This window comes from Rhipicephalus sanguineus, chromosome 2 (genome assembly GCF_013339695.2).
Source record: "Rhipicephalus sanguineus isolate Rsan-2018 chromosome 2, BIME_Rsan_1.4, whole genome shotgun sequence".
NCBI classification, from domain to species: Eukaryota; Metazoa; Arthropoda; class Arachnida; order Ixodida; family Ixodidae; genus Rhipicephalus; species Rhipicephalus sanguineus.
Window position 1 is genome coordinate 34,122,769 of NC_051177.1, and position 21,513 is coordinate 34,144,281.

General features: G+C 48.4%; 2 protein-coding genes across 2 annotated transcripts; one reads left to right on the forward strand and one right to left on the reverse strand.

The window, feature by feature from the left end:
• Positions 1-330: 330 nt before the first annotated feature.
• On the reverse strand, positions 331-8,481 carry LOC119381527 (uncharacterized). The gene is made up of 5 exons (XM_049412813.1): positions 8,224-8,481; positions 6,997-7,176; positions 5,148-5,202; positions 3,720-4,056; positions 331-488 (listed from the first exon to the last, which is right to left on the reverse strand). Exons 1-5 carry the CDS (start codon positions 8,479-8,481, stop codon positions 356-358), a joined length of 963 nt encoding a protein of 320 aa, XP_049268770.1. The 3' UTR covers positions 331-355.
• A 7,698-nt stretch (positions 8,482-16,179) lies between these two features.
• On the forward strand, positions 16,180-17,004 carry LOC119381528 (uncharacterized). The gene has a single exon (XM_037649302.1). The coding sequence runs from the start codon at positions 16,180-16,182 to the stop codon at positions 17,002-17,004; it is 825 nt and encodes a 274-aa protein (XP_037505230.1).
• The last annotated feature ends 4,509 nt before the right edge of the window (positions 17,005-21,513 follow it).

A 21,513-nucleotide genomic window follows, 5' to 3' on the forward strand; every position in this document is an offset into this window, starting at 1 on the left:
CTTTCAAGTAAACAACATTCGTGAGACCAAATTGCGTACAATTTAGCATATTGGCTGACGGGAAACAGTCGCCGTTACAATGAGCGCCCAGTGAAATATAAAACGAAAGTTTCCCTGAGGTTTATTGCATGCTCAGACCAGAGCACACGCACCCAATAGTTAGCGGTTCGTGAGCACAGCGCGCACATGTCTACCTGTCTGCGTTTCGTATCAAATATGTAGGAAAAAATGACTATAAGTTATAGTTAACGATAAATAACATCTTGATATTGTCAAAATGAGCATCGCATTGCAAGAAAATTACACGATTATAAAAGTTAACAACGGTAAATGGTCAGTGAATATAAAGGAACGGTCACAGATAGTGGTCTTTGAGAAAGTCGCACTGAGTTTTGCGGAATTCAAACGGGCTCCGGTCGGTGTTCGGTGCACTTGAAATGGCTATGGTGTAGTTGAAGATGTTCTCACCCAAGTCGGCCGGAATGGTCCTGCAGTGACAAGGATGACGCTAGTAAGGGATGCGTCGAACTACAGGGCTGTTTATTTCACAGTGTTATTAGAGAGCTTTAGTGCTGGGGACCCCAAGCCACCTGCGCACGCACACTCTTGCGTTCCTTTGTACTCCCAGCCACATCCACGGAGAATACAAAAGAGCGCAAGGGCCCGCGCGCCCCCAAGCCCGCGGGAACCCAGCACTAAAACTCTCTATTGTGTTCGTTTGGGCAGGCAAACTAGACCTCAAAACACAAAAAGGTCAATGGACAGTCAGTCACAGATAGATAGATAGATAGATAGATAGATAGATAGATAGATAGATAGATAGATAGATAGATAGATAGATAGATAGATAGATAGATAGATAGATAGATAGATAGATAGATAGATAGATAGATAGATAGATAGATAGATAGATAGATAGATAGATAGATAGATAGATAGATAGATAGATAGATAGATAGATAGATAGATAGATAGATAGATAGATAGATAGATAGATAGATAGATAGATAGATAGATAGATAGATAGATAGATAGATAGATAGATAGATAGATAGATAGATAGATAGATAGATAGATAGATAGATAGATAGATGTGACAAAATCAGTAAAATGATAGGGCGACTGGCAAACGCAGCTCCTCTATATGTTTCTGTACAAATGGCAAAGCAGGGCGCACACTATAACGCTCAGTATAACTCGCCCATGCGTTGTCTACAGAAAACGAATGATCTGTCTGAAAACTCAGTACAATAGCTTAGACGATTGAGTATATCGAAGGAAAGTTGGATAAGCAGTGTTTTACATGGCTTCACTTTGTTGAAAGTACCCATGCACGTTTCTGTGCACGAGCAAATAACAGAACTGTACGCTCGAACGTTGATTTCTCTTTTCTCCCGGAAGTCACAAGGCCAGCGAGAAAAGACTAGCTTTCTTTTTCTCCATTTCTGAGGGAGTTGGGAAGTAAGGAAAAACAAATTCTAGTTGCATGCACATTCTAGTTCCGCTTGCCCCGAAGGGTCCACGAAGGAAGTACGCTCCGGTCACATCCTGTCAAGGGTTCGTAAACAGAATTCTGAACAGGAGGTTGCGCAAGAAAGGGGGTGTTTGCTGACAGAAGAGGCCTTGTCAACTCCAGACACGCCTCAACTCGACAAAGCAACGTGCTCCGGTAAGACCGACGCATGCATGGTCTTGGCCGCCAGTGATTTGCTCCATGCTTCGGGTACCGCTACGCTTATTTGCATGGCTCGCGTTTGTAGTCTTCTGGCGTACGACGTCCGTGGCTGCTGTTAGGGTAGCCATTCTAGCGAATATCAATGCTCTGTTCAGGTCCAATGGTTCGAGGTTCGCGTGCTGTCACCTAGGCTAGCGTCTGTTATTTTATTTGACTTCAATTCGTTTCTTACTGAGGCGAACAGGGCCAGCACTGAGTTGGTCGTATATAAACAAGGTCCGGAAATATGAAATCGAACGAAACGTGGTGTGGTTATGGGACCCCCCCCCCCTTCCCTCCAGAAAAAAATTTCTGGCTACGCCCCTGAACTCAACGCAAGCAAGTTCCCCGAAAAGTGCACGATCAAACGACGGGGTTGTGCGTTCAGTACTAACACAGTAAGACGTACAGACGATGCCGGCCTTAAGTGTTATAAACTGTATATAAGGGAGGCGCGATTGCCTGCCGCTGTCTGTCATATTTCATTCAAAGTGGATTGCCAAGCCACCGCGTGCTTGGATTTGCGTGGCCATTAGATGATACCCAATGGCGTCAGGACTACCGCAAAGCGTTGACAGGTTGGTTAGTTGATTCTGGTGAATATTTTGAAACATTGTAGTGGCAAAAAAAGACATGGACAGGATAGGAAGAGAGACAGAACGCCAGAACGCGTTGTGTGTGTCTCTTCCTATCCTGTTTATGCCCTTGTTCGCTAGTACAATGTGCAAGGATTATCCCACAGCTCTAACCTACTGTGTCCCTCACAGGCCAAGGGGCTACCTTTGAAATATATGCACGCCGTCTATCAATCAGCACCCAATGTTGATGTGCGCCGCTTTTTATTCTCTTGACTATTTGTTGCTATTCTCGTGTACTCTGTCTATATTGCGTCCACGCTGTTTTGACATGACGGTATAACATGTTGCCCAAAATGTTCCTACGAGTAATTTCTTGCTGTCCGTTTCGATGTAAAGAAATTTAGTTCGCTTTCCCACAATACACAGTTGAATGACGCCTTGTCACGCCACTCAGTCTTCACAATGGCGGTCTCCTGTGTACTGCTTGTCTCGTTAGACGAAATGGCCGTCAATTTCACTTGAAGGTCGTAACGGTATATAGATCATTTTTTACCTGTTTTTTTTTCTCGACTCGAGTGACGTCATGGCAAAGTTTCCAACTATAAGGTAACAACAAGCGCTAGGATTCTAAAAATAGCTTCGCTGACTTGTTGGAAAATAAATTCACAAACAAAATGTTTCGCGTCTGTCACGCGCTTTTGTTTACTTCGATCTTAAGACAGTTCAGATGTGGGACTTAACTTAGCTCGCGGTGTTTTATCGCTCTTTCTCATGCACATACCCTGAAACCAGCAGTCACTTAAGCAAAGGAAAGCATAAAGGACGTCATTTGTTGTTTTAACTGTGGTGTAGTGATTATGATTTAATTTGAAGGGAACTAAAGTGGACGAAAAGGACCACCGACGGAAAGGGTGCTTTTTCGTTCACTTTAATTTATGTCATAATCGTCATGCTACAGTTACAACAATAAATAACGCCTCCTATGCTTTCCTTCACTTAATTATCTGTTCATTTCATTGGTTGTGTCTAGGAAAAAATCGAGTATTTGGGGAGTATTTCTGCCACACAACTATAACCGTCATATGGCTTGCCCGCGCTTCCTTTCTTGAAAACACGGCTCTCGCCACTTTCCTATCGAAAATGCTAGGTCATGCCGATAGCGCGCGCGCCGTTCCTGACCGGGAAGTGCCGGGACCGCGGTGATAACGCAAGGAAAGTACGCGTGGTAGATGAGGATCAGAGTGGTGTGGCGGGAATACTCCGTAAATACTCGATTTCTTTTTTAGAGGGAGCATGCAAACGAGCACCTAGGACAATACCTCTTCTTTCGTTCTTTCTCATGCAGGCTCACAGCGATGTTGTTGATGTACTCGTTTAGATTGCTTTTCTTCCTCTTTTTGCACCTCGTAAGAAGCTGCAAGACTGACCCTCTCTTGGCGAAGTCCGTCCAGAGGGTGATCATGCGACGGCTGAGCGCCTGCTCTTCGGCGTCGCTGTTGTTCCGGCGCAGCGGATCGCCAAAGACCAGGCCGAGGGCATACAGTTGGGGCGGCCTCTCCGGAGAGCTCGGGGAGTCGTCCTCGACTTCCTGCGAGATTGAATCCGCAGTCGATGGATGCCGTCGCCTGAGCAGCAGGTACCGGTGCACGCTGTTACCGCCCGACGAGACCAGGTAGTCGGCGAAGTGGCGCACGGGGCACAAAACCAGCACGTCGGCAAGCAGGTTGCCCGCCCAGTGCGTCGCGTTGCCCGCCGAGCCCTGTGCTATGCAACGCGTGAGACAACGGATTTACTCAATGGACAAAATTAATTCATGGAACTCGAATATTTCACGAGCTTCTCCTCGAAAACTACCATATACACTGTTTTCCGCGATAAGTGGACTCTATCTCTCACCGAAGAAATTGAAATAAAGCACTTTCATAATAGAATATGGATTATCTGAAACAAGTGTTACAAGCGGAAAAACAACTGGTTTTTCTCACAACGAGTCACCAGCAGGAAAAGAGTTCCAAAATGTCACAAAGTACCTTACGCATTGGCCTAAGACGACTAGAAGGTGAAAGCCATCTTATACTCTTCCTTTTCAGTCGAGCACTGCCTCTGGGATCGGAGGCGTTGGAAGTTTTCTGCACCTCACGTGGTTTTGCAGTTTCTCCAGGATCGGCCCGCCTTTGACCAGGCGACGATGTCATGTGATGACTTCATCATGTGACGGCACGTTGCGTGACGTCATGCTGACGTCACAAATTTTTGCGACCTGTGACGTCATGATGGCGTCATCACATGATGATGATCTTTTGCTTCACTCGTGTTGACGCCGACGCCGCCGATGGCCACTTCTCGCGTATGATGAGGCATCTAACGCTTAAATTTCGCCTGAATAACTCATTATCTGGAAAAGCTGTGTGTCTTGCACCTAACTTAATTCTTAATGTTTTTAATGAGTCGTTCTGCCAAATCACTTCCTCTGTGGCTAAGAAGGGAAGAGTAAAGAACACCAATCGAGGAGTATAATAACCATAAGCCCAAGGAGTCAAGGACGGCACAATCTAACATACGTACCTAGAAAAGAACCTATAACAGTTACACTGCTTTTGACTGTACAATGTCAAGTCGGAGCATTGTAATGCGAACGTGATGTGACGAGGTCGAAGACATTCTTACGCCTAATCATTTGAAATTGCCATGCGCGACTGCGGATCCTCTAGGAGTGGAGCACACTGTTGGGGCCATAACGCAGCATTCGTGAATGACCTACGGAAATGTGTCACAAATTGAGTAACGTAGGAAAGTAAATGCACTTTGTCGTTAGCGTTCTGCATTTCATCCCTGCGTAAAAATATCTCAATCACATTTTGTGACAATGAGTGAAGAAGCACAGTGTACCCAGCACTTGGTCAAGACTGCCTGCACAAATTTGTACGTTCACGCAAAAATACACACCACTCGCTTCAAATTTCAGCCCCTCAATGTGAGCGAAGGTGCTCAATATTGGAGCGTACACAAAATCCACTTGAATAACGCGGCTTACTAAAAATTCACTTTTTCAAACAGCAGCGTACAGACGAGCCTAATCAGTCTATATCACACATTGTATGTAATTGTGGACAACGGAATCTGAGCAATAACGGCCGCGAAAAGAAAACCGAATTCAGTGCCTTTGCAGTGCCTTCTCCTCCTTCCTACAAGCTAGTGGATGAAGCACGCTTTACAGGCACCTTGAAACAAGTGTCGCGCGTGCGAACAGGCCCTTAGTGTTTTGGAATCCAAGGTGTTGCGGCAGTCATTCTCAAAATTCGAACAGCTTTAGAAACGTTATCGGTGATCTAAACGGAGAGTTTGGCAACGCCATCGCTTGTTTTGCTGATGCGATAAGAGCTTAGGCATCGGAAATACAATACAATATAATACAGATTTATTTTCAGAAATACAAGAGATCTGGGGGGTACCATTGGCTAAAAGCTCTTGGAAAAACGGCTTGACTGGACCGATAGTCCGTAACAAGGCATACATGATGGTTGCATGACAAAACAGTAACATTGTTAAATAAATTAATTATTTACACAAGTACACAGAACAGGGCCAAAGTAATGTAAGTACTAAGAGAAAACATATTCGATCCGCCAGAAGAAAGAAATATATGCGAGAGTTACAAGAAAACAACACAAGTGTCTATAATAAAAGAACACTAAAAGTGATAAAAATTTCAGCAGATATCACGCTTTGTAGAAATTCGTTTCATGCGAAGCAGGCAGCCAGCAGTCCTATGCTGCATTTTTTGGCTTTGAGCCAAGCGTTACGAGGTGGATCGACGTGTTTTTGTAAATGGATGAGTTGTGTGCACATCGTGGGCTTACGAGGCATGCCGACTACACCACGTTTAAATGGTAACTTATGACCTGACGTTGTATCAGCCCTCACGTTAGCGCACAGACGTCTGTATTATCGAAACGAAGGGCACGCTACGGTGCGATGGTGTGAACATCATACGTAACTATCGTCAGCGTGTTCGTCCGGGGTCGAGCAACGCTTGAATATAGCTTGCTCAATCATAGGAATACAAATGCAATGTTTATTAGACTGCTATTAGAGCGCTACAACCACAATTGACGTCGCACCGGCATTACGCCTGCATAGGGCTTTTTCCAACGCAGTTTCTTGAGCTGGCGTGGCTCTGTGGTATAGAATACCTGACTGCCACGCAGAATGCTTGGGTTCGATTCCTGCTGAGATCCTAATTTTTATTCTTTGCATTCACCGGGTCAACGCGGCCGGTGTCGGTTTTTCTTAACGCTCTCGCATTTAAATCACAGATGTCTGTTCTCGCCGTTCCTGGGTAGATATAAACTGTCAAAATGTATGTGCCACGAGTATGTGCCGTGGTATACGGGTACGAGCCACACGTGTCTGAAGGAAAGCGTTTGACGACGTACGCGACAAGATTTTCACGTTATTTGTGTCATGAGCTGACAGTCATATTCGTCAAACCCTCTTAACCTCTCATGCAGACTCGTAGACGGTGTGTGTGGGGGGGGGGGGGGGGGGGGAGAAAGAAACAAAGAGTAAACATCTTTCTTAGCACAAAGAAAGAAAGAAAGAAAGAAGGAGAGAAAAGTGTAAAATGCATGACGCGCAAGGTGGGAGACAGAGCCTGTGATCCGTATGCGAAAGTTCTCGCGCGAACCACGCGGCGTAGCTCACATTCGTGTAGTAGTGGGCGATGACGACGGAGCTGCTGTCGTTGAAGCCCAAGTATTGGAGCAAGTTGGGCACCATCCTGTCGAGCACCGGCCCTTCTTCCACGCCTTTCTTCTGCAAGTGCGACATCAGGTATGGCACCTCGTCCTCCATGTGGCCCAGCAGAACGTTCACGCCCGTCAGCTGCGTTCGGCAAAAGGCCGCCGTGCGTAGGCGTGCGCAGGGTTCCCCATAAAGAGTTTAATCGTTTCATCGCAGCGGCCCCCATCCCCTCCACCCGTTGGTATAGTGTCCAAAAGACAACGTGCTTCGTATTGGATGAAGAAGTTAAAATACAATGGTGATGTGCTTCTCATAATGGCCTGCCCTTGGCCCCTGGCTTTCCGGGAGTAAATATGGTAAGTAAATAGTCCTTGGAATGCAACATCAGTGGCCTTTGGCCGCCACTATCGTCAAGAACATGCGTGGTCATAACCCTGCTCTTTAAAAAAATATGGCACAGGTCAGACTGAGTAAATGTATGGGGCAGACATCGCGCCCTCCTTAAGTCACCAGGGGGGTTGGTCACCTAAGGGGGGGGGGGGGGTCGAACTGCTGTTGCTCTAACTGCTATTGGATATAACCTGGGCTCTGAGAAGCAAATTCTGGGTTCAAATAAAAAACAACCCAGCTTCAAAACTATAAATGGGGGAAATACTACTACTGAAGTAAAATAGAAAATCAAAACTAGCCTACATAAGTATAGTTAAGACAAAATGTAAACTACAGGATTAATTTATCTTGAAAGAAGTCTGTCAGGTAGCCTTTACTGGGTTGCAAGAAGTGAGGGACCTTTAGAAGCATGTTAGTAACTACTGGCTAATGTTGGCTTCACTAGTGTTCGCAGTCTACTCTTATAGCCATGTAATTAAATGATGCATGAGTACTTCTCTGCCTCTGCCTCACTCTGTTAATTGCAACATTTACTTTTACGTAATATCAACAGCAATTTTAAATCTGACCCTATATGGTCAGTACACAAACGGCAACACTGCTCCGGCAATTCTGATGTGTGCGGCGGCTCCCCTTAACCTCCCCAGAGATTAAGGGGAGCCGCCGCACACATCAGGATTCCAACAGAATACAGCCCGTTTCAAAGCCGGAGTAGACATCTTTCAGACGCGCTGTACGTTGTACCGGATGAAAGACTTCAACGTGTGCGGTTGCCTTAGTGGATATACGTAAACTCACGTGGACGAGCTGCCTCAGCTTGGATGGCGAGTACGGAAGTATCCCGGTGAACGTGGGAAAGAAGCGAGGCAGCAGCGCGTTGGAGTACAGCGACTTGGCGTCCACGTCTAGAAAGCAATCGACACCGTCCTCGTCGCCGCATTGCAGCTGTTGCTCCAGCCACTCCACGTTGGCGCGGTAGTTGACCGTGTTGTCGTGCGTCCTGTGCGGTGCCCGCCGGCCAATCACATTGTAAGGCACCGGCGAGGGCTTTAACATAAGCGCCTAAGTTAGCGAACTTCACCTAATGATGCGATCACACAGCCACGGAGTTTCTCGGTATCAGTTTGTGGTGGTGGTGGTGGTGGTGGTGATAATGATAATGATAATGATAATGATAATGATAATGATAATGTGGTGGTGGTGGTGACGGTTATGACGATGACGATGATGATGAAGTGAAAAGGCCCGACTAAAACGACACGCAGAATAGAAGGACACAGGAATAAAAGGACAATTTGTGGCAATATTCTTGAAAAGAGAACGAAAGTAAGTCTCGAGTCGCCACAATGAACTATATACTGGCTTTTACTCTGACAATGGTTCGCGTTATACGATCGTCGTGCTTACGGGGTCCGAAAACCGTAAAATGGCGAAGCAGGGCGCTCGAATTCGCGTAAGGTTCGCGTGATGTTCGCGTGAACGGGCCCAGCCTACTTCCTTACATATATGTGCGCTTTCCTATCTACCATTAAGCTGCTGCCGCTCTGAATCTCCACGGAAAATTCACAGCAACGAGTCTTCGTAATGTATAAAGGCGAAGCCATTTTTTCATAGTAGTTAGTTAGTTAGTTAGTTAGTTAGTTAGTTAGTTAGTTAGTTAGTTAGTTAGTTAGTTAGTTAGTTAGTTAGTTAGTTAGTTAGTTAGTTAGTTAGTGAGTGAGTGAGTGAGTGAGTGAGTGAGTGAGTGAGTGAGTGAGTGAGTGAGTGAGTGAGTGAGTGAGTGAGTGAGTGAGTGAGTGAGTGAGTGAGTGAGTGAGTGAGTGAGTGAGTGAGTGAGTGAGTGAGTGAGTGAGTGAGTGAGTTCCGTGACGATTGCACTGCGCTAAAAAAGAAATCGCTCTCTTCACCTGGTGAACGGGCTGCCGCTCATCAGGATGGCTCTGGTGAGGCGCGGTAGGCGGCGACTGACGTCAGTGCCGTGCCTCTCCCAGTCGGCGGCCGCTGCTGCGCTACCGAACATGTGCAGGCCGATGGAGCCGGCGCCGGCATCGTGGCCCATAGCCACCACGTCGGAACCGTTTCCGGCGAAGCTACCGATGTGCGCGCGCGTCCACTCGAGAGCGAGCAGTTGGTCTTGCAGTCCCGCATTCCCGGGCGCCTCGGGACCACCGTTGTACAGAAAGCCCAGGGCGCCGAGCCTGTAGTTGGGCACAACCACCACCACGTCTCCCAAGGCGGATAGGTAGCTGTCGTTTCCAATAAAGGGCACGAGAAGTTGGGAAGAGCGTTGCTAAGCTTGCACCACATTACGGTCGCTTGAAAAATCGTACAGCAAGCTATGTCGACTGAGCGAGCGTTTAGGCAAGACGGCTATAGTCTTCGATGCAATGCGACGACAAGTTCACATGTAGAAACGCTGTCTACTGCGACATTTCCTGTTCTACGATTCTTCCTCCTTTCAAGCCTCCGCTTTCCCGTCACAGATGCATGTTTGATCATACGCTTAAATGAGGCGTGATGTATGAATTATGTTCTCTTGAGTTCATTACCTAACGAGCATTCGTAAAGAGGACAAGACAGAAGATAAGTACTCGTTTGTCTGTAATCTATTTAAGTTCGACATTTTGTATAAGTTTCGACATTTGTATCCGTATTTATTTATTTATTATTTATTAATTTCTTTATTTGATAATTGAGCAACACTAACAATGTTCACTTGTGGAGGTCACTGTTGGTGACGGCGATCATGACGATAAAAAAGACAGCTGAAAGGAACAACATTTTGATCACACTTTCAAATAAACTCTGTTATAAGTCGTACAACAAGGAATGCCACTCGAATCAACGTTTCGACAAGGAAACTTATCTTTGTCGGGGCAGCAAAACAATAACTACCCTTGTTTAAAGCGTTGCCTGCAGCGGCCTACCTTGTTCGTACAAGAATGGTTACGACGTCACACTGAAAGTGACACGAACTTTTTTGACTCGATAGTTATTATGAAGCATGTCTAGTGAATACGTAAAGGCGTTCCATGCAACGTTGGTCATACGGTCGATTTCTTCCCCGCCTCCACGACCGATTCGGCTCCCTGCTCTGTTAGCGACTGAGAACCCATGGCTTCTACAGAAGACGTGCGGTCATTACACACAGGGCCGTCACAGATGCTATGTGTGACCAGACGCTTAAATGAGGCGTGATGCGTCAACAGAGACGGCGATCTGCCGCCCACAGTGCTGCGATAAGGAGCTGGTCTTTCGCATCTAATTATTTCTTTCGTGCACAAAAGAGAGTGACCTGGCGGTAAGGGTTGTCCACTGCAGCAGCAACCCTCCAATGTCGGGCAAGACCCGTTAATGCCACTATACTTTAGGTCGTAAGGCGCTGCAAATGACCCGCATGCAAGAGACTGCAGCAGAATCCTGCATTTGTATCGTGTGAAAGCAGCTATGCAAGAGCTGAGCCGGGCAGGAGGCGATTACTCTTTCGCCTGGGGCACTTGCGTTTCTTCTATGATGAGGAGGCACCGTTTCGAACACCGACAATATGGCCACCGGTAATTGCTGCGTCCTGCTTCTGTCGTCGTTGTTGCCGCTGTCGTCGACGATGTTGTTGTCCTTGTTGCAGTCGCATTTGTTTTTGCCGTCGTCGCCGCTGTTGTTGCGGTGGTGGTCGTGGTGTGTGTCGTCGTCGTTGTTGCTGCTGTCGTCGCTGCTGTTATTGCCGTCGATGTTTTTGTAGCTGCTGCCGGTGTCGCTGTTGTACTCGTGTACTGCCGCTGTCTTCGTCGTCGTTGTTGTTCTGGTTGTCGTCTTTTTGTGTGTGTCTTTAGTATGTTCATTGAAGCCATAGCGCTGATAAGACAGGGACCACAGAAAGAGGACAGGACGTGCGCTACTCAACTGAATCTTTATTTCGGAAACATGTTGTACTTATACAGGAATGAAAAGACAGCAATCATCACCACAAAACCGTATCACAAGCGCAAGGCTGCATCATCCAGATACGCGATTTCCTTAGCACTAAAAGCAATCGAGGGCGCACTGACACAATTGGTATCTTCTCTAGCAATCAACCATGCCTCGACAATTTTCCGCGTATCTTTAAAGATTCAGTTGTGAGTAGCGCACGTCCTGTCCTCTTTCTGTGGTCCCTGTCTTATCAGCGCTATGGCTTCAATGAACGTAACAAACCAACTAGCCCAAAATTCTGTCCTCTTAGTCTTTAGTATGCATGCTTGTGCAAGACCTCACTTGGTAATAGCCATCCTCTGGCTATATGTAATCTCAGGGAAGAGCTCTTGACTGTCATTATAACGGCGGAGGGGCTAAAGCCGGGAGGGGCGTTAAGGTGTGATCCGTGGACTGGAAAAACCAGTTGGCGGGTATGCGCCACAGGAATTGGGCAAGCCCCACTACACAGTACAAGCGTTTATGGGAACCATATGAAGGCGTTGCCGGTGGGAAAGGGAAAGCGAAGTGAGGGCGAGGAGGAGGGAAATAGGGTGAAGCATAGCATAGTCATCATCATCAGCAGCAGCAGCAGCCTGTCTACGCCCACTGCAGGGCAAAGGCCTCTCCCATGTTCCCCCATCAACCCGGTCCTGTGCTTTCTGTTGCCACGTTATACCTACAAACTTCTTAATGAAGCGATGGAAAGGAAAATGATAGGTGTAACCTTAAGAGACAGGAAGAGAGCAGAGTGGGTCAGGGAACAAACGGGGGTTAAGGATAACATAGTTGAAATTAAGAAGAAGAAATGGATATGGGGCCGGGCACGTAGCACGTCGGCAGGATAATCGGTGGTCATTAAGGGTAACTGACTGGATTCCAAGAGAGGGCAAATGCGTGAGGGGAAGACAGAAAATTAGGTGGGTAGATGAGAGTAAGCATAGTCATGTATAGTATATTATAGCAAGGGGCCGGAAAGGGAAGTGAGGGCAAGGAGGAGGAAAAAAAGAAGGGTAACGCCACCAGCTCCGATGTTTCCGAAATCTTCGCACCAGTAGAGCGTAGCTGCCCCACTTTTTACATGCGAAGCATCTTATGGCAGAGTTCAATCCGGTGGTGGTGGTGGTGTGCGGCGTGACCACCCTTACTGCGCATGCGCATACCCTCTCCACACACCTCCTCTCCCCAAGCGCCATGCGTTGCAGCTCCCATAGACGCTAGCGCCAGAGTTCCCTCTAGTAAGTATTGTAGGAAACTCTATGCATGTCCTGACTCAAAGTCTTATGGTTATTCGACAAATCGCACCGGTGCGCACCGGAGCGCCCCGGTACGCCGTTTTGTCCAATCATCGTAGCACCTGGGAGCGCCTGCGCGCACCGGTGCGATTTGTCGAAGATGCCATTAAGTACCTCAAGTGCCCCAATTTCTGCCAATGTGTCGGTATTGCGTATAGGTCTGCGTAAGAGGAACACGCACCTTCCATCGAGCGGGTAGTCCCTGTTACTTCCGGCCTGGAAAAATCCTCCGTGCAGGAAAAAGAGCACCGTCCGGTTCGCGCACGAGGGCTGCCGCGTCGCGTCGCAGGTCGCCTCGGGCGTCCAGATGTTCAGGTGCAGGCAATTCTCCGACACGTCGGAATCACTGGCGCCTTCTTGGTAGCACGTAGGACCCGGACGTTGACCGTCTATCTACAACGCGCCAGCCGTAAACGGCATTACGTCCCAGCTCGGACAGTTACGTCGCAGAACACGAGCACTGTAAAGCAACTGGTAAGACCACAAGACAGAAGCAGACCAAGTGACAGGAAGAATGCTGGGTTGGATAGGTTGGTGGGAAAATTAACGCTAACGTAATGCGTGCGAAGTCTCAGAGCGTTAGTATACGGTGTGTATTCCGCTTTCACAGTTAACTCAGAGCAAGGTAAACACGTACAAGGTAAACGCGGACAAGGCAAACACGGACACGGAAAAAACAGCCTAGTCCTGTGTGCATCTTGTCCTTATTTACCTTGCGCTGTCTTTAACTATGAATACGTACCAACTGTTTCGCGTTCGCACGTTTTTAAGTATTCCGCTTGCATTATTTTCATGCAGATCTATAGAAACAACGATACCCACCGCTGTAGTGTTGTGGTTATGGCGCTTACCTGGTGACCAGAAAGTCGCGGGATAGAATCCCGGCCGTGAAAGCCGCATTTCGATGGAGGCCAAATGCTATAGAGGCCCGCGTGTTTAGATTTAGGTGAACGTTAAAGAATCCCAGGTGGTCGAATTTTCCGGAGCCTCCCCACTACGGCGTCTCTCATAATCATATCAGGGTTTTGGAACACAAAACCCCAACAATTATTATTATCTCCAAACACCGCGGGGTCTTAGGGCAGCGCGACGAACTTGAGCGGTATCTCGATGAATCCGCCGATCGGGCATTAAGATAATGTGGGGCACCATTTTGTATTTATTTTTGAGATCATTGGAGAGCCCCGTACAAAATCTCACTTCCACAGGTATGTAAATGCCCATCGCAGAATAGTCGGACTGTATACTTGCCAAAGTTTGCAAACGCGCACGTGCCAAGGCTTCGGTTCATAAATACCATGTCGGCGATGACATGCGGTATGGCTAGGTGAATCATTACATTACACCAGAGTCAGATACTTCAAACGTCAAATTTGCCACCGTCACCAGCATCATCCTCTGCTTCTTCTGCTACTTTTTATGTGCCCTTATATTGATCCACAGGTAAAAAGAATGCCTTTCAGAGCAATCATCCCAAATATTCGCCCTTTGGCCTGCGTCAGCACATTCAAGCGCATGCCTATATCTGTGCTAATTTCATCCTTCCTTTGTATACCACTTTCGACTCCATTTCTCTTCCTTGAGCACACGTATGTACACTCCGCGCATATGTGCCCTACAGACTACAGGCGAATATGCACAGACTCACCTGCAACGTATAATTTCTTCCGTGGGCGTTCGGGTGCCCTAGCGCACACTTTTAGTTATCAGTGCAACAATATACCCTCCTGTATGTGCATACATAACATGCATACTGTATATATCCGTACAAAAAAAAAAATACTGATGGCCTTCCCTTCTCGAAATTACTCCACGTCAACTTGGACTGTTCCTGATACCTCAAGCCCAAGTACGCCGCCAACAAATATTGGGGAGGTGAAGCGAAGCACGGCTTCACTGCATTTCTTTTGCTATGCCATCTGCACGAGACCTACATAGTAAGCTCAGAAAGTACGGAAAATTGACATTTCCTGCGAAACGCAACGCCCTCCGCCTGACACTTCTGAGGCAGTCGACGTTACAGAAGGCCATCTCGGGCGACATTCCAGAAGACCAGGCATCGTGGCGTAAACACTGCCATTGGAATTGTAAAGGTGTATCAACGACATATATGAGGAATATGTCAGTATAATAATTGTTGGGTTTTACACTTCGGGCAGCAGTGGCAGCAGACGGTTCATCGGAGCACCGTCTTAACTATCTTGCTTATGCGCAGAAACCCCGCAAAGTGGACGTCATCCGCGCATCCATGTCAGCCTGCATTGCCCCGTGACTGACCAACTGGAACCCGGAAAAGTTGGCGCCATCCATGTATTCATCACAGCCCTGAACTGACACGTGACGGACCTGCTGGTGATACGCCCCCCGCCCTTTGTATACTCGGACGCATCGTGGGACTCAACCACACTTCGGGCAGCAGTGGCAGCAGACGGTTCATCGGAGCACCGTCTTAACTATCTTGCTTATGCGCAGGTTGGTTACAGTTCTCTGTACGTTATTATCGCTTTGCAACTGTTCCTGCTGCTACTGCTGCCCTTGTGTTCTTGTATTTTGTGCCTAGAAGAGTGCTGGAATGAGTGACATATGTGAATCCTGTAAACAATACTTTTGTGAAGATGAGGATGTCATAACATGTGCAGAATGCCGACAATGCTATCACATCGGAGAATGTATTGGTATAAGTGAGCGTACCTATAAAAAGAAAGGGAAAGAGGCAAAGAAAGCCTTAAAATGTCAGACTTGCCGTGTGCCATCTTCTCGGAACAGTCAGATGAATAATAACGCTGGTCAATCAGCTTTAACGGAAGCCCTAAGCCAGCAACTTGCGGAAATTAACAAACGCTTGGCGCACTTGACAACCAAGGTCGATGACCTTACAGAATTAAAGCAAACAGTGACTAGCATTGAACAATCCATTCAGCACATGTCAAATACACATGACAAGCTTCTTGAAATCAGCGCAAGGCATGATAAAGAGATAGAAAGCCTCCGCAACAGAGTGGAAGCTGTTGAACAAAACTTCGACAAAAAAGAAATTGTCAAGCTAAATCTAGAGCTAAATGACCTACAGCAATACAGTCGCCGCCAGAATCTGGAAATTCATCGCATGCCGTTTATTGAAAAAGAGAATACTCTGGCCCGAGTCAACGATCTTGCAAAGACGCTTGGCCTACAGACACTGTCTGACTGTGACGTTGAAAGTACGCATCGCTTGCCACCACGTAAAGGGAAACCCCCAGTTATACTGATAAGATTTGCTCGTCTGCATCGGCTGACTATTAATTATGGCGCGCACAGGCACATGTGCATGCGCACGCTCCTCGTTCCTCGTGCTGCGGGCTGCGATGAAAAGAAAACGAAAAAATAAAGAATAGTCTTCTTCTGCTCCTGCCATCGGTCTGAACGGTTCCCTGGTTTTTACGCTCGCCGCCACACGCATTGTTATAGTGGATCTAACCTCAGTCCCTATAACGTGGTGACACGGACGTGATCGCAGGGCGAGCACTACATCATGGACGGGAACACAAGCGACAGACCGACGATCGGCGCAGAGGGCATCGCCACGGTGCAGATTCACCTGCCGTCGTTTTGGCCCCAGAATCCTGCAGCCTGGTTCACGCACGTGGAGGCCATCTTTGCCCTTCGGCGCATTACTTCGCAACAAGCGAAGTATTGCCACGCTGTCTCCGCGCTCTCTACGGAAGTGGTTGCAGAGTTTCACGACCTTGTGTGCACGCCCCATGAAACCACACCTTATGACCACTTTAAAACGACGGTGCTGCAACGCAAGTCTGTGTCTGTGCGCAGGCGTCTCCAGCAGCTTCTCAACGAAGAGGAGCTCGGCGACCGGCGACCGTCAGAACTGCTACGTCGCATGCAGCAGCTTCTCAGTGGCTGTAAGTTGGATGTAAACAGCCCGCTGCTGCGAGAACTGTTTTTCCAGCGCCTGCCACAGAATGTAGTCCTTGCCTTGGCTACCGCACCTGACGACCTGCCCCTCGACAAGCTGGCGGAGCAGGCCGATCGCGTCGCTGACTATGCAGTAGGAGGTACTGTGGCTACGGCATCTAGCGTTCCGTTGTCGCAACTCGAGGACCGGCAGTCTCGCCTGGAGCAACTGATCGACGACCTCGCCGAGACTGTTAATGCCCTACGGCCACCGTCTCACCCCCGTCGACGAGACCGCGATTACCGTCCCAGATTGTCTCCGAGGTCTAGCTCCCGTTCCGGTCCTCGTCGACGCGTCTACTGCTGGTATCACAGCAACTTCGGTGCCAGCGCGCGTCAGTGTCGTCCTCCTTGCAGCTGGCAGGGAAACGTACCGCAGAGCCACTGATGGCGGCCAGTGACTCTTGCCATACGACAAGCCGCCTATTCTACGTCACTGACAGGATTGCCGGACATCGATTTCTCGTGGACACAGGTGCAGAGGTCAGTGTCGTTCCTGCCACACGACTCGACCGGCAGCGCTCTCCGCAGACTGCTCCCCTTCAAGCAGCCAACAACTCTGCCATCAATACATATGGTCAGCGCTCTCTCACCATCGATTTGGGTCTCCGACGCACCTTCCGATGGGTGTTCGTTGTTGCAGATGTACGCATGGCCATATTGGGTGCTGATTTTCTGACCCACTTCGCCCTCAGCGTTGACCTCCGGGCACGTCGACTCGTCGACACAACGACCAGGATGTCCATACAAGGCATCCTCGCACCTCCAACATATACCACTGGAACGGCGCCACAGATACCGGCATCTATGTTCGCCTCAATTCTAGCAGACTTTCCAGCCATCACGAAGCCTTCCAACCTTGAGCTGCCTGTACGTCACAACGTCACGCATCATGTTGTCACTACTGGCCCTCCAGTATTTTGCCGACCCAGGCGCCTCGCTGGGGACCGCCTTGCCATCGCGAAAAGAGAATTCGACCACATGCTGCAACTGGGCATCATCCGCCCTTCGTCGAGCAGTTGGTCGTCAGCTCTACACATGGTCCCAAAGCGTGATCCAGGGGATTGGCGCCCCTGTGGTGACTATCGAGCACTCAACGCGCGCACCATACCTGATCGCTATCCCCTCCCTCACATTCACGACTTCTCTGCCAACCTCGCGGGAGCGGTGATATTCAGCAAAATAGACTTGGTAAAGGCCTACCACCAGATTCCGGTCGAGCCAGCGGACATCCCGAAGACTGCAATTGTGACACCATTCGGACTTTTCGAGTATGTTCGCATGCCGTTCGGATTGCGAAACGCTGCTCAGACGTTCCAGAGGTTTATAAACGAAGTAACTCGTGGACTTCCCTTCGTATTTGCATATCTCGACGACCTCCTGGTGGCTAGTGTTTCCCCCGAACAGCATTGCACCCATTTGCGTCTGCTATTTTCTCGACTCCAGGAACATGGCCTCCTCATCAACCCCGCAAAGTGTGTCTTTGGTGTCGACGATATTGAGTTCCTCGGACACCGTGTGACAAAAGAGGGAATCAGGCCGTTGGACAAGAAAGTCCAAGCCTTGCGCGACTTCCCTCGCCCAACATCACTCCGAAAGCTCCGCGAGTTCCTTGGGTTGCTAAACTTCCACCGCCGTTTTCTTCCCAACATTGCCCGCATTATCATACCGCTCACGGATCTCCTCAAGACCACCAAAGCTCCGTCCTCCCCACTGACTTGGACGTCTGACGCCGAAGCTTCCTTCTATGCTGCCAAGAACGCATTGGCGGACGCTACACTGCTGGTACATCCTCTGCACGTTGCACCAATGCGTCTTATCACCGATGCTTCTAGTGCGGCTGTCGGCGCGGTTTTACAGCAGTGGCAGCGCAATTCTTGGTATCCACTCGGGTTTTTCTCTCAGAAACTGAAACCGGCAGAAACGCGTTACAGCACGTTTGGTCGTGAGCTGCTGGCCGTATATCTGGGCATTCGACATTTCCGACATCTGTTAGAAGGCTCAAGCTTTCACGTCCTTACGGACCACAAGCCTTTGACATTCGCTTTTCGCGGTAACCCCGATACTTATACCGCACGAGAAATACGGCACCTCAACTTTATTTCCGAATTCACTGTGGACGTCCGGTACATTGAAGGCTCAGTCAATGCGGCTGCAGATGCCCTCTCCCGTATCGACGCGATATCGGCACCCACACTTGACTTCGAAGAAATCGCCACGGCGCAACTTACAGACGTCGAACTTCGAGACATCCGCTCATCCACCACATCACTGGTGCTGTCCGACGTTCCCCTCCCATTTTCTTCCGGCACCATCACTTGCGACGTGTCACGGGGTCGAACACGTCCGTTTGTCCCACTCCGACTCCGCCGTCACATATTCAACAAGCTTCACGGCACAAGCCATCCAGGAGTTCGTGCTACGCAACGTCTCATTACGACTCGCTTTGTGTGGCCGAGTGTGAACTCCGACGTGCGGCGTTGGGCGCGTGAATGCGTACACTGTCAACGCTCCAAAACGACACGACATACGAAATCACCAATTCACTCATTTCGCCCACCCGATGCTCGGTTTGATCACGTCCACATCGACATCGTTGGACCACTTCCGCCATCCAGAGGTGCTCGCTACATTCTCACCTGTGTGGACCGTTACACCCGTTGGCCTGAAGCGTTTCCTCTCACCGACATAACAGCACTTACCGTGGCTTCAGCGTTTGTCAGTGGCTGGATCTCTCGTTTCGGATGTCCCAGCGTTGTGACCACCGATCGCGGCCGACAGTTCGAATGCGATCTCTTCCGCAAACTCACAGACCTGCTTGGCGTTCGTCATATCCATACGACCGCCTACCACCCATCAGCAAATGAAATGGTTGAACGCCTTCATCGTCAACTTAAAGCCGCCTTGATCGCTCGCCAGGCTCGTTCGTCTTGGGCTGAAGATCTTCCTCTCGTCCTGCTTGGCATCCGCTCGTCTTTCAAGGAAGACCTCGGCTGCACAACGGCGGAGTTGGTCTACGGTACAACGTTGCGTATGCCTGGTGAATTTTTCGCGTCAGCTAGTGTCGCTACGCCCGATCCAGACAGTTACGCTCAACAGCTTCGCTTCCTATTTTCTCGCCTGCGTCCTTGCCCTAGTCGGGATGCATCATCGACTGACGTTTTTGTCAGCAAGGACATGGCTACAGCGAGCCATGTTTTCGTCCGGCGTGCAGGAATTCGACCATCCCTTACGCCTCCCTACGACGGCCCGTTCAAGGTGCTCAGCCGGACAGAAAAAACTGTTACCATCGAGCTCAACGGGCGGGAAGAAGTCGTCGCTCTGGACAGAGTCAAACCCGCCTACTTGGCAACCGCCCCGCCGTTATGCGCTTTCGACCACTAAGCCGCCCCTGCAACCAAGGATTCGCCTGGCCCTCTGACATCAAAGACATTTTCTTTGACGCCAGCGCTACACCCCCCTTTCTCTTAAAGGGAGGGGGAGCCCTCTAGCGGCCATCGTCGTCTGCATCGGCTGACTATTAATTATGGCGCGCACAGGCACATGTGCATGCGCACGCTCCTCGTTCCTCGTGCTGCGGGCTGCGATGAAAAGAAAACGAAAAAATAAAGAATAGTCTTCTTCTGCTCCTGCCATCGGTCTGAACGGTTCCCTGGTTTTTACGCTCGCCGCCACACGCATTGTTATAGTGGATCTAACCTCAGTCCCTATAGGCAGCATGGCTTGCAAAACGCGCCGAACTAAGAGAAAAAAACAGTAATATTCAGCTACTTGATAACCTAACTCCTGTAAATAAGAAGCTTCTTTGGATGGCAAGGACTAGAGCCACCGAGATGAACTATCGGTTCACTTGGTCTTCACAGGGAAAGATTTTTGTCAAAGAATTCTGAAGCACGTGCAATCCGAATTGCATCTGAAGATGATCTAGACAAGATTGCTTAAACATTACTGTACCTATTGCCTTTTTTGCTTTTTTCGTGTTTTGATGAACAAGTCGATATATTACAATGCTGCCTCTTTCAAGAATTTGATTAAAGACTCAGACTTTCTTTCTGAACGTGGTCTTTCCCTTTATCATATTAATGCACAGAGCATGAGGAACAAGGGTGAGGAAATCGAAAGCGAATTAGTACACCTCGACTATGACTTTGATATCATGGGTTTCTCGGAGACATGGTTTTCTTCACAGTCAGACGTGGTCAATTTGGGAAATTACAATACGGAATCAATATTTAGAATTGGAAAACGCGGTGGCGGTGTATCTTTATATATTAAACAAAACTTACCTTATGAGGCGTGGCCCGACTATTGTATTGTGTGTAGCGATTTCGAAGCAGTTACTGTGATACACAACAAGGTTGTAATAGTACTGATCTACCGCCCTCCAGATGGTAACGCTGACGCACTTCTTGAGTTCTTAGAGAAGCTTCATCATCATGCTAATTCTAATCGATGGTCCGTGATATCATTTGGTGATTTTAATATTGATGTCTCAAAAGATGGTCCTACTAAGCTAAAACTAATGGAATTAATGTTGTCCTATGGCTGTGAAAACATTATCAACACTCCCACCAGAATAACTAGCAAATCCGAAACGATTATTGATCTCTGTTTCACTAATTTATCCCCTGACAATGCATCAGCCGGAGTATTCAGCTCAGGTATAAGTGACCACTTGCCTTTTTTTGCACTATTAACAATGCCAGAACTGCAAAATTCTCCAAAATATATGCGCAGAGATATAAACGATACAAATATCCTCCGATTTCGCTCTCTAATGCTTGACTGCAACTGGGATGACCTGTACCGAGAACCTGATCCGTCTAAGGCGTACGACCTGTTTATGGCGACAATTGTTGGTAATTACAATACTGCTTTTCCGTACGTTGTTGTAAAG

What these genes read in the sequence shown, in the direction of transcription:
- LOC119381528 (XM_037649302.1), top strand. Translation starts at nt 16,180, where the DNA reads ATGGACGGGAACACAAGCGACAGACCGACGATCGGCGCAGAGGGCATC.
- LOC119381527 (XM_049412813.1), bottom strand. Translation starts at nt 8,481, where the DNA reads ATGTTAAAGCCCTCGCCGGTGCCTTACAATGTGATTGGCCGGCGGGCA. An exon ending in AGCTGAGGCAGCTCGTCCAC is followed by an intron (nt 7,177 to 8,223) that starts GTGAGTTTACGT and finishes TGCCGAACGCAG; the next exon opens with CTGACGGGCGTGAACGTTCT. An exon ending in TTCACTCATTGTCACAAAAT is followed by an intron (nt 4,057 to 5,147) that starts GTGATTGAGATA and finishes CGCGTTGCATAG; the next exon opens with CACAGGGCTCGGCGGGCAAC.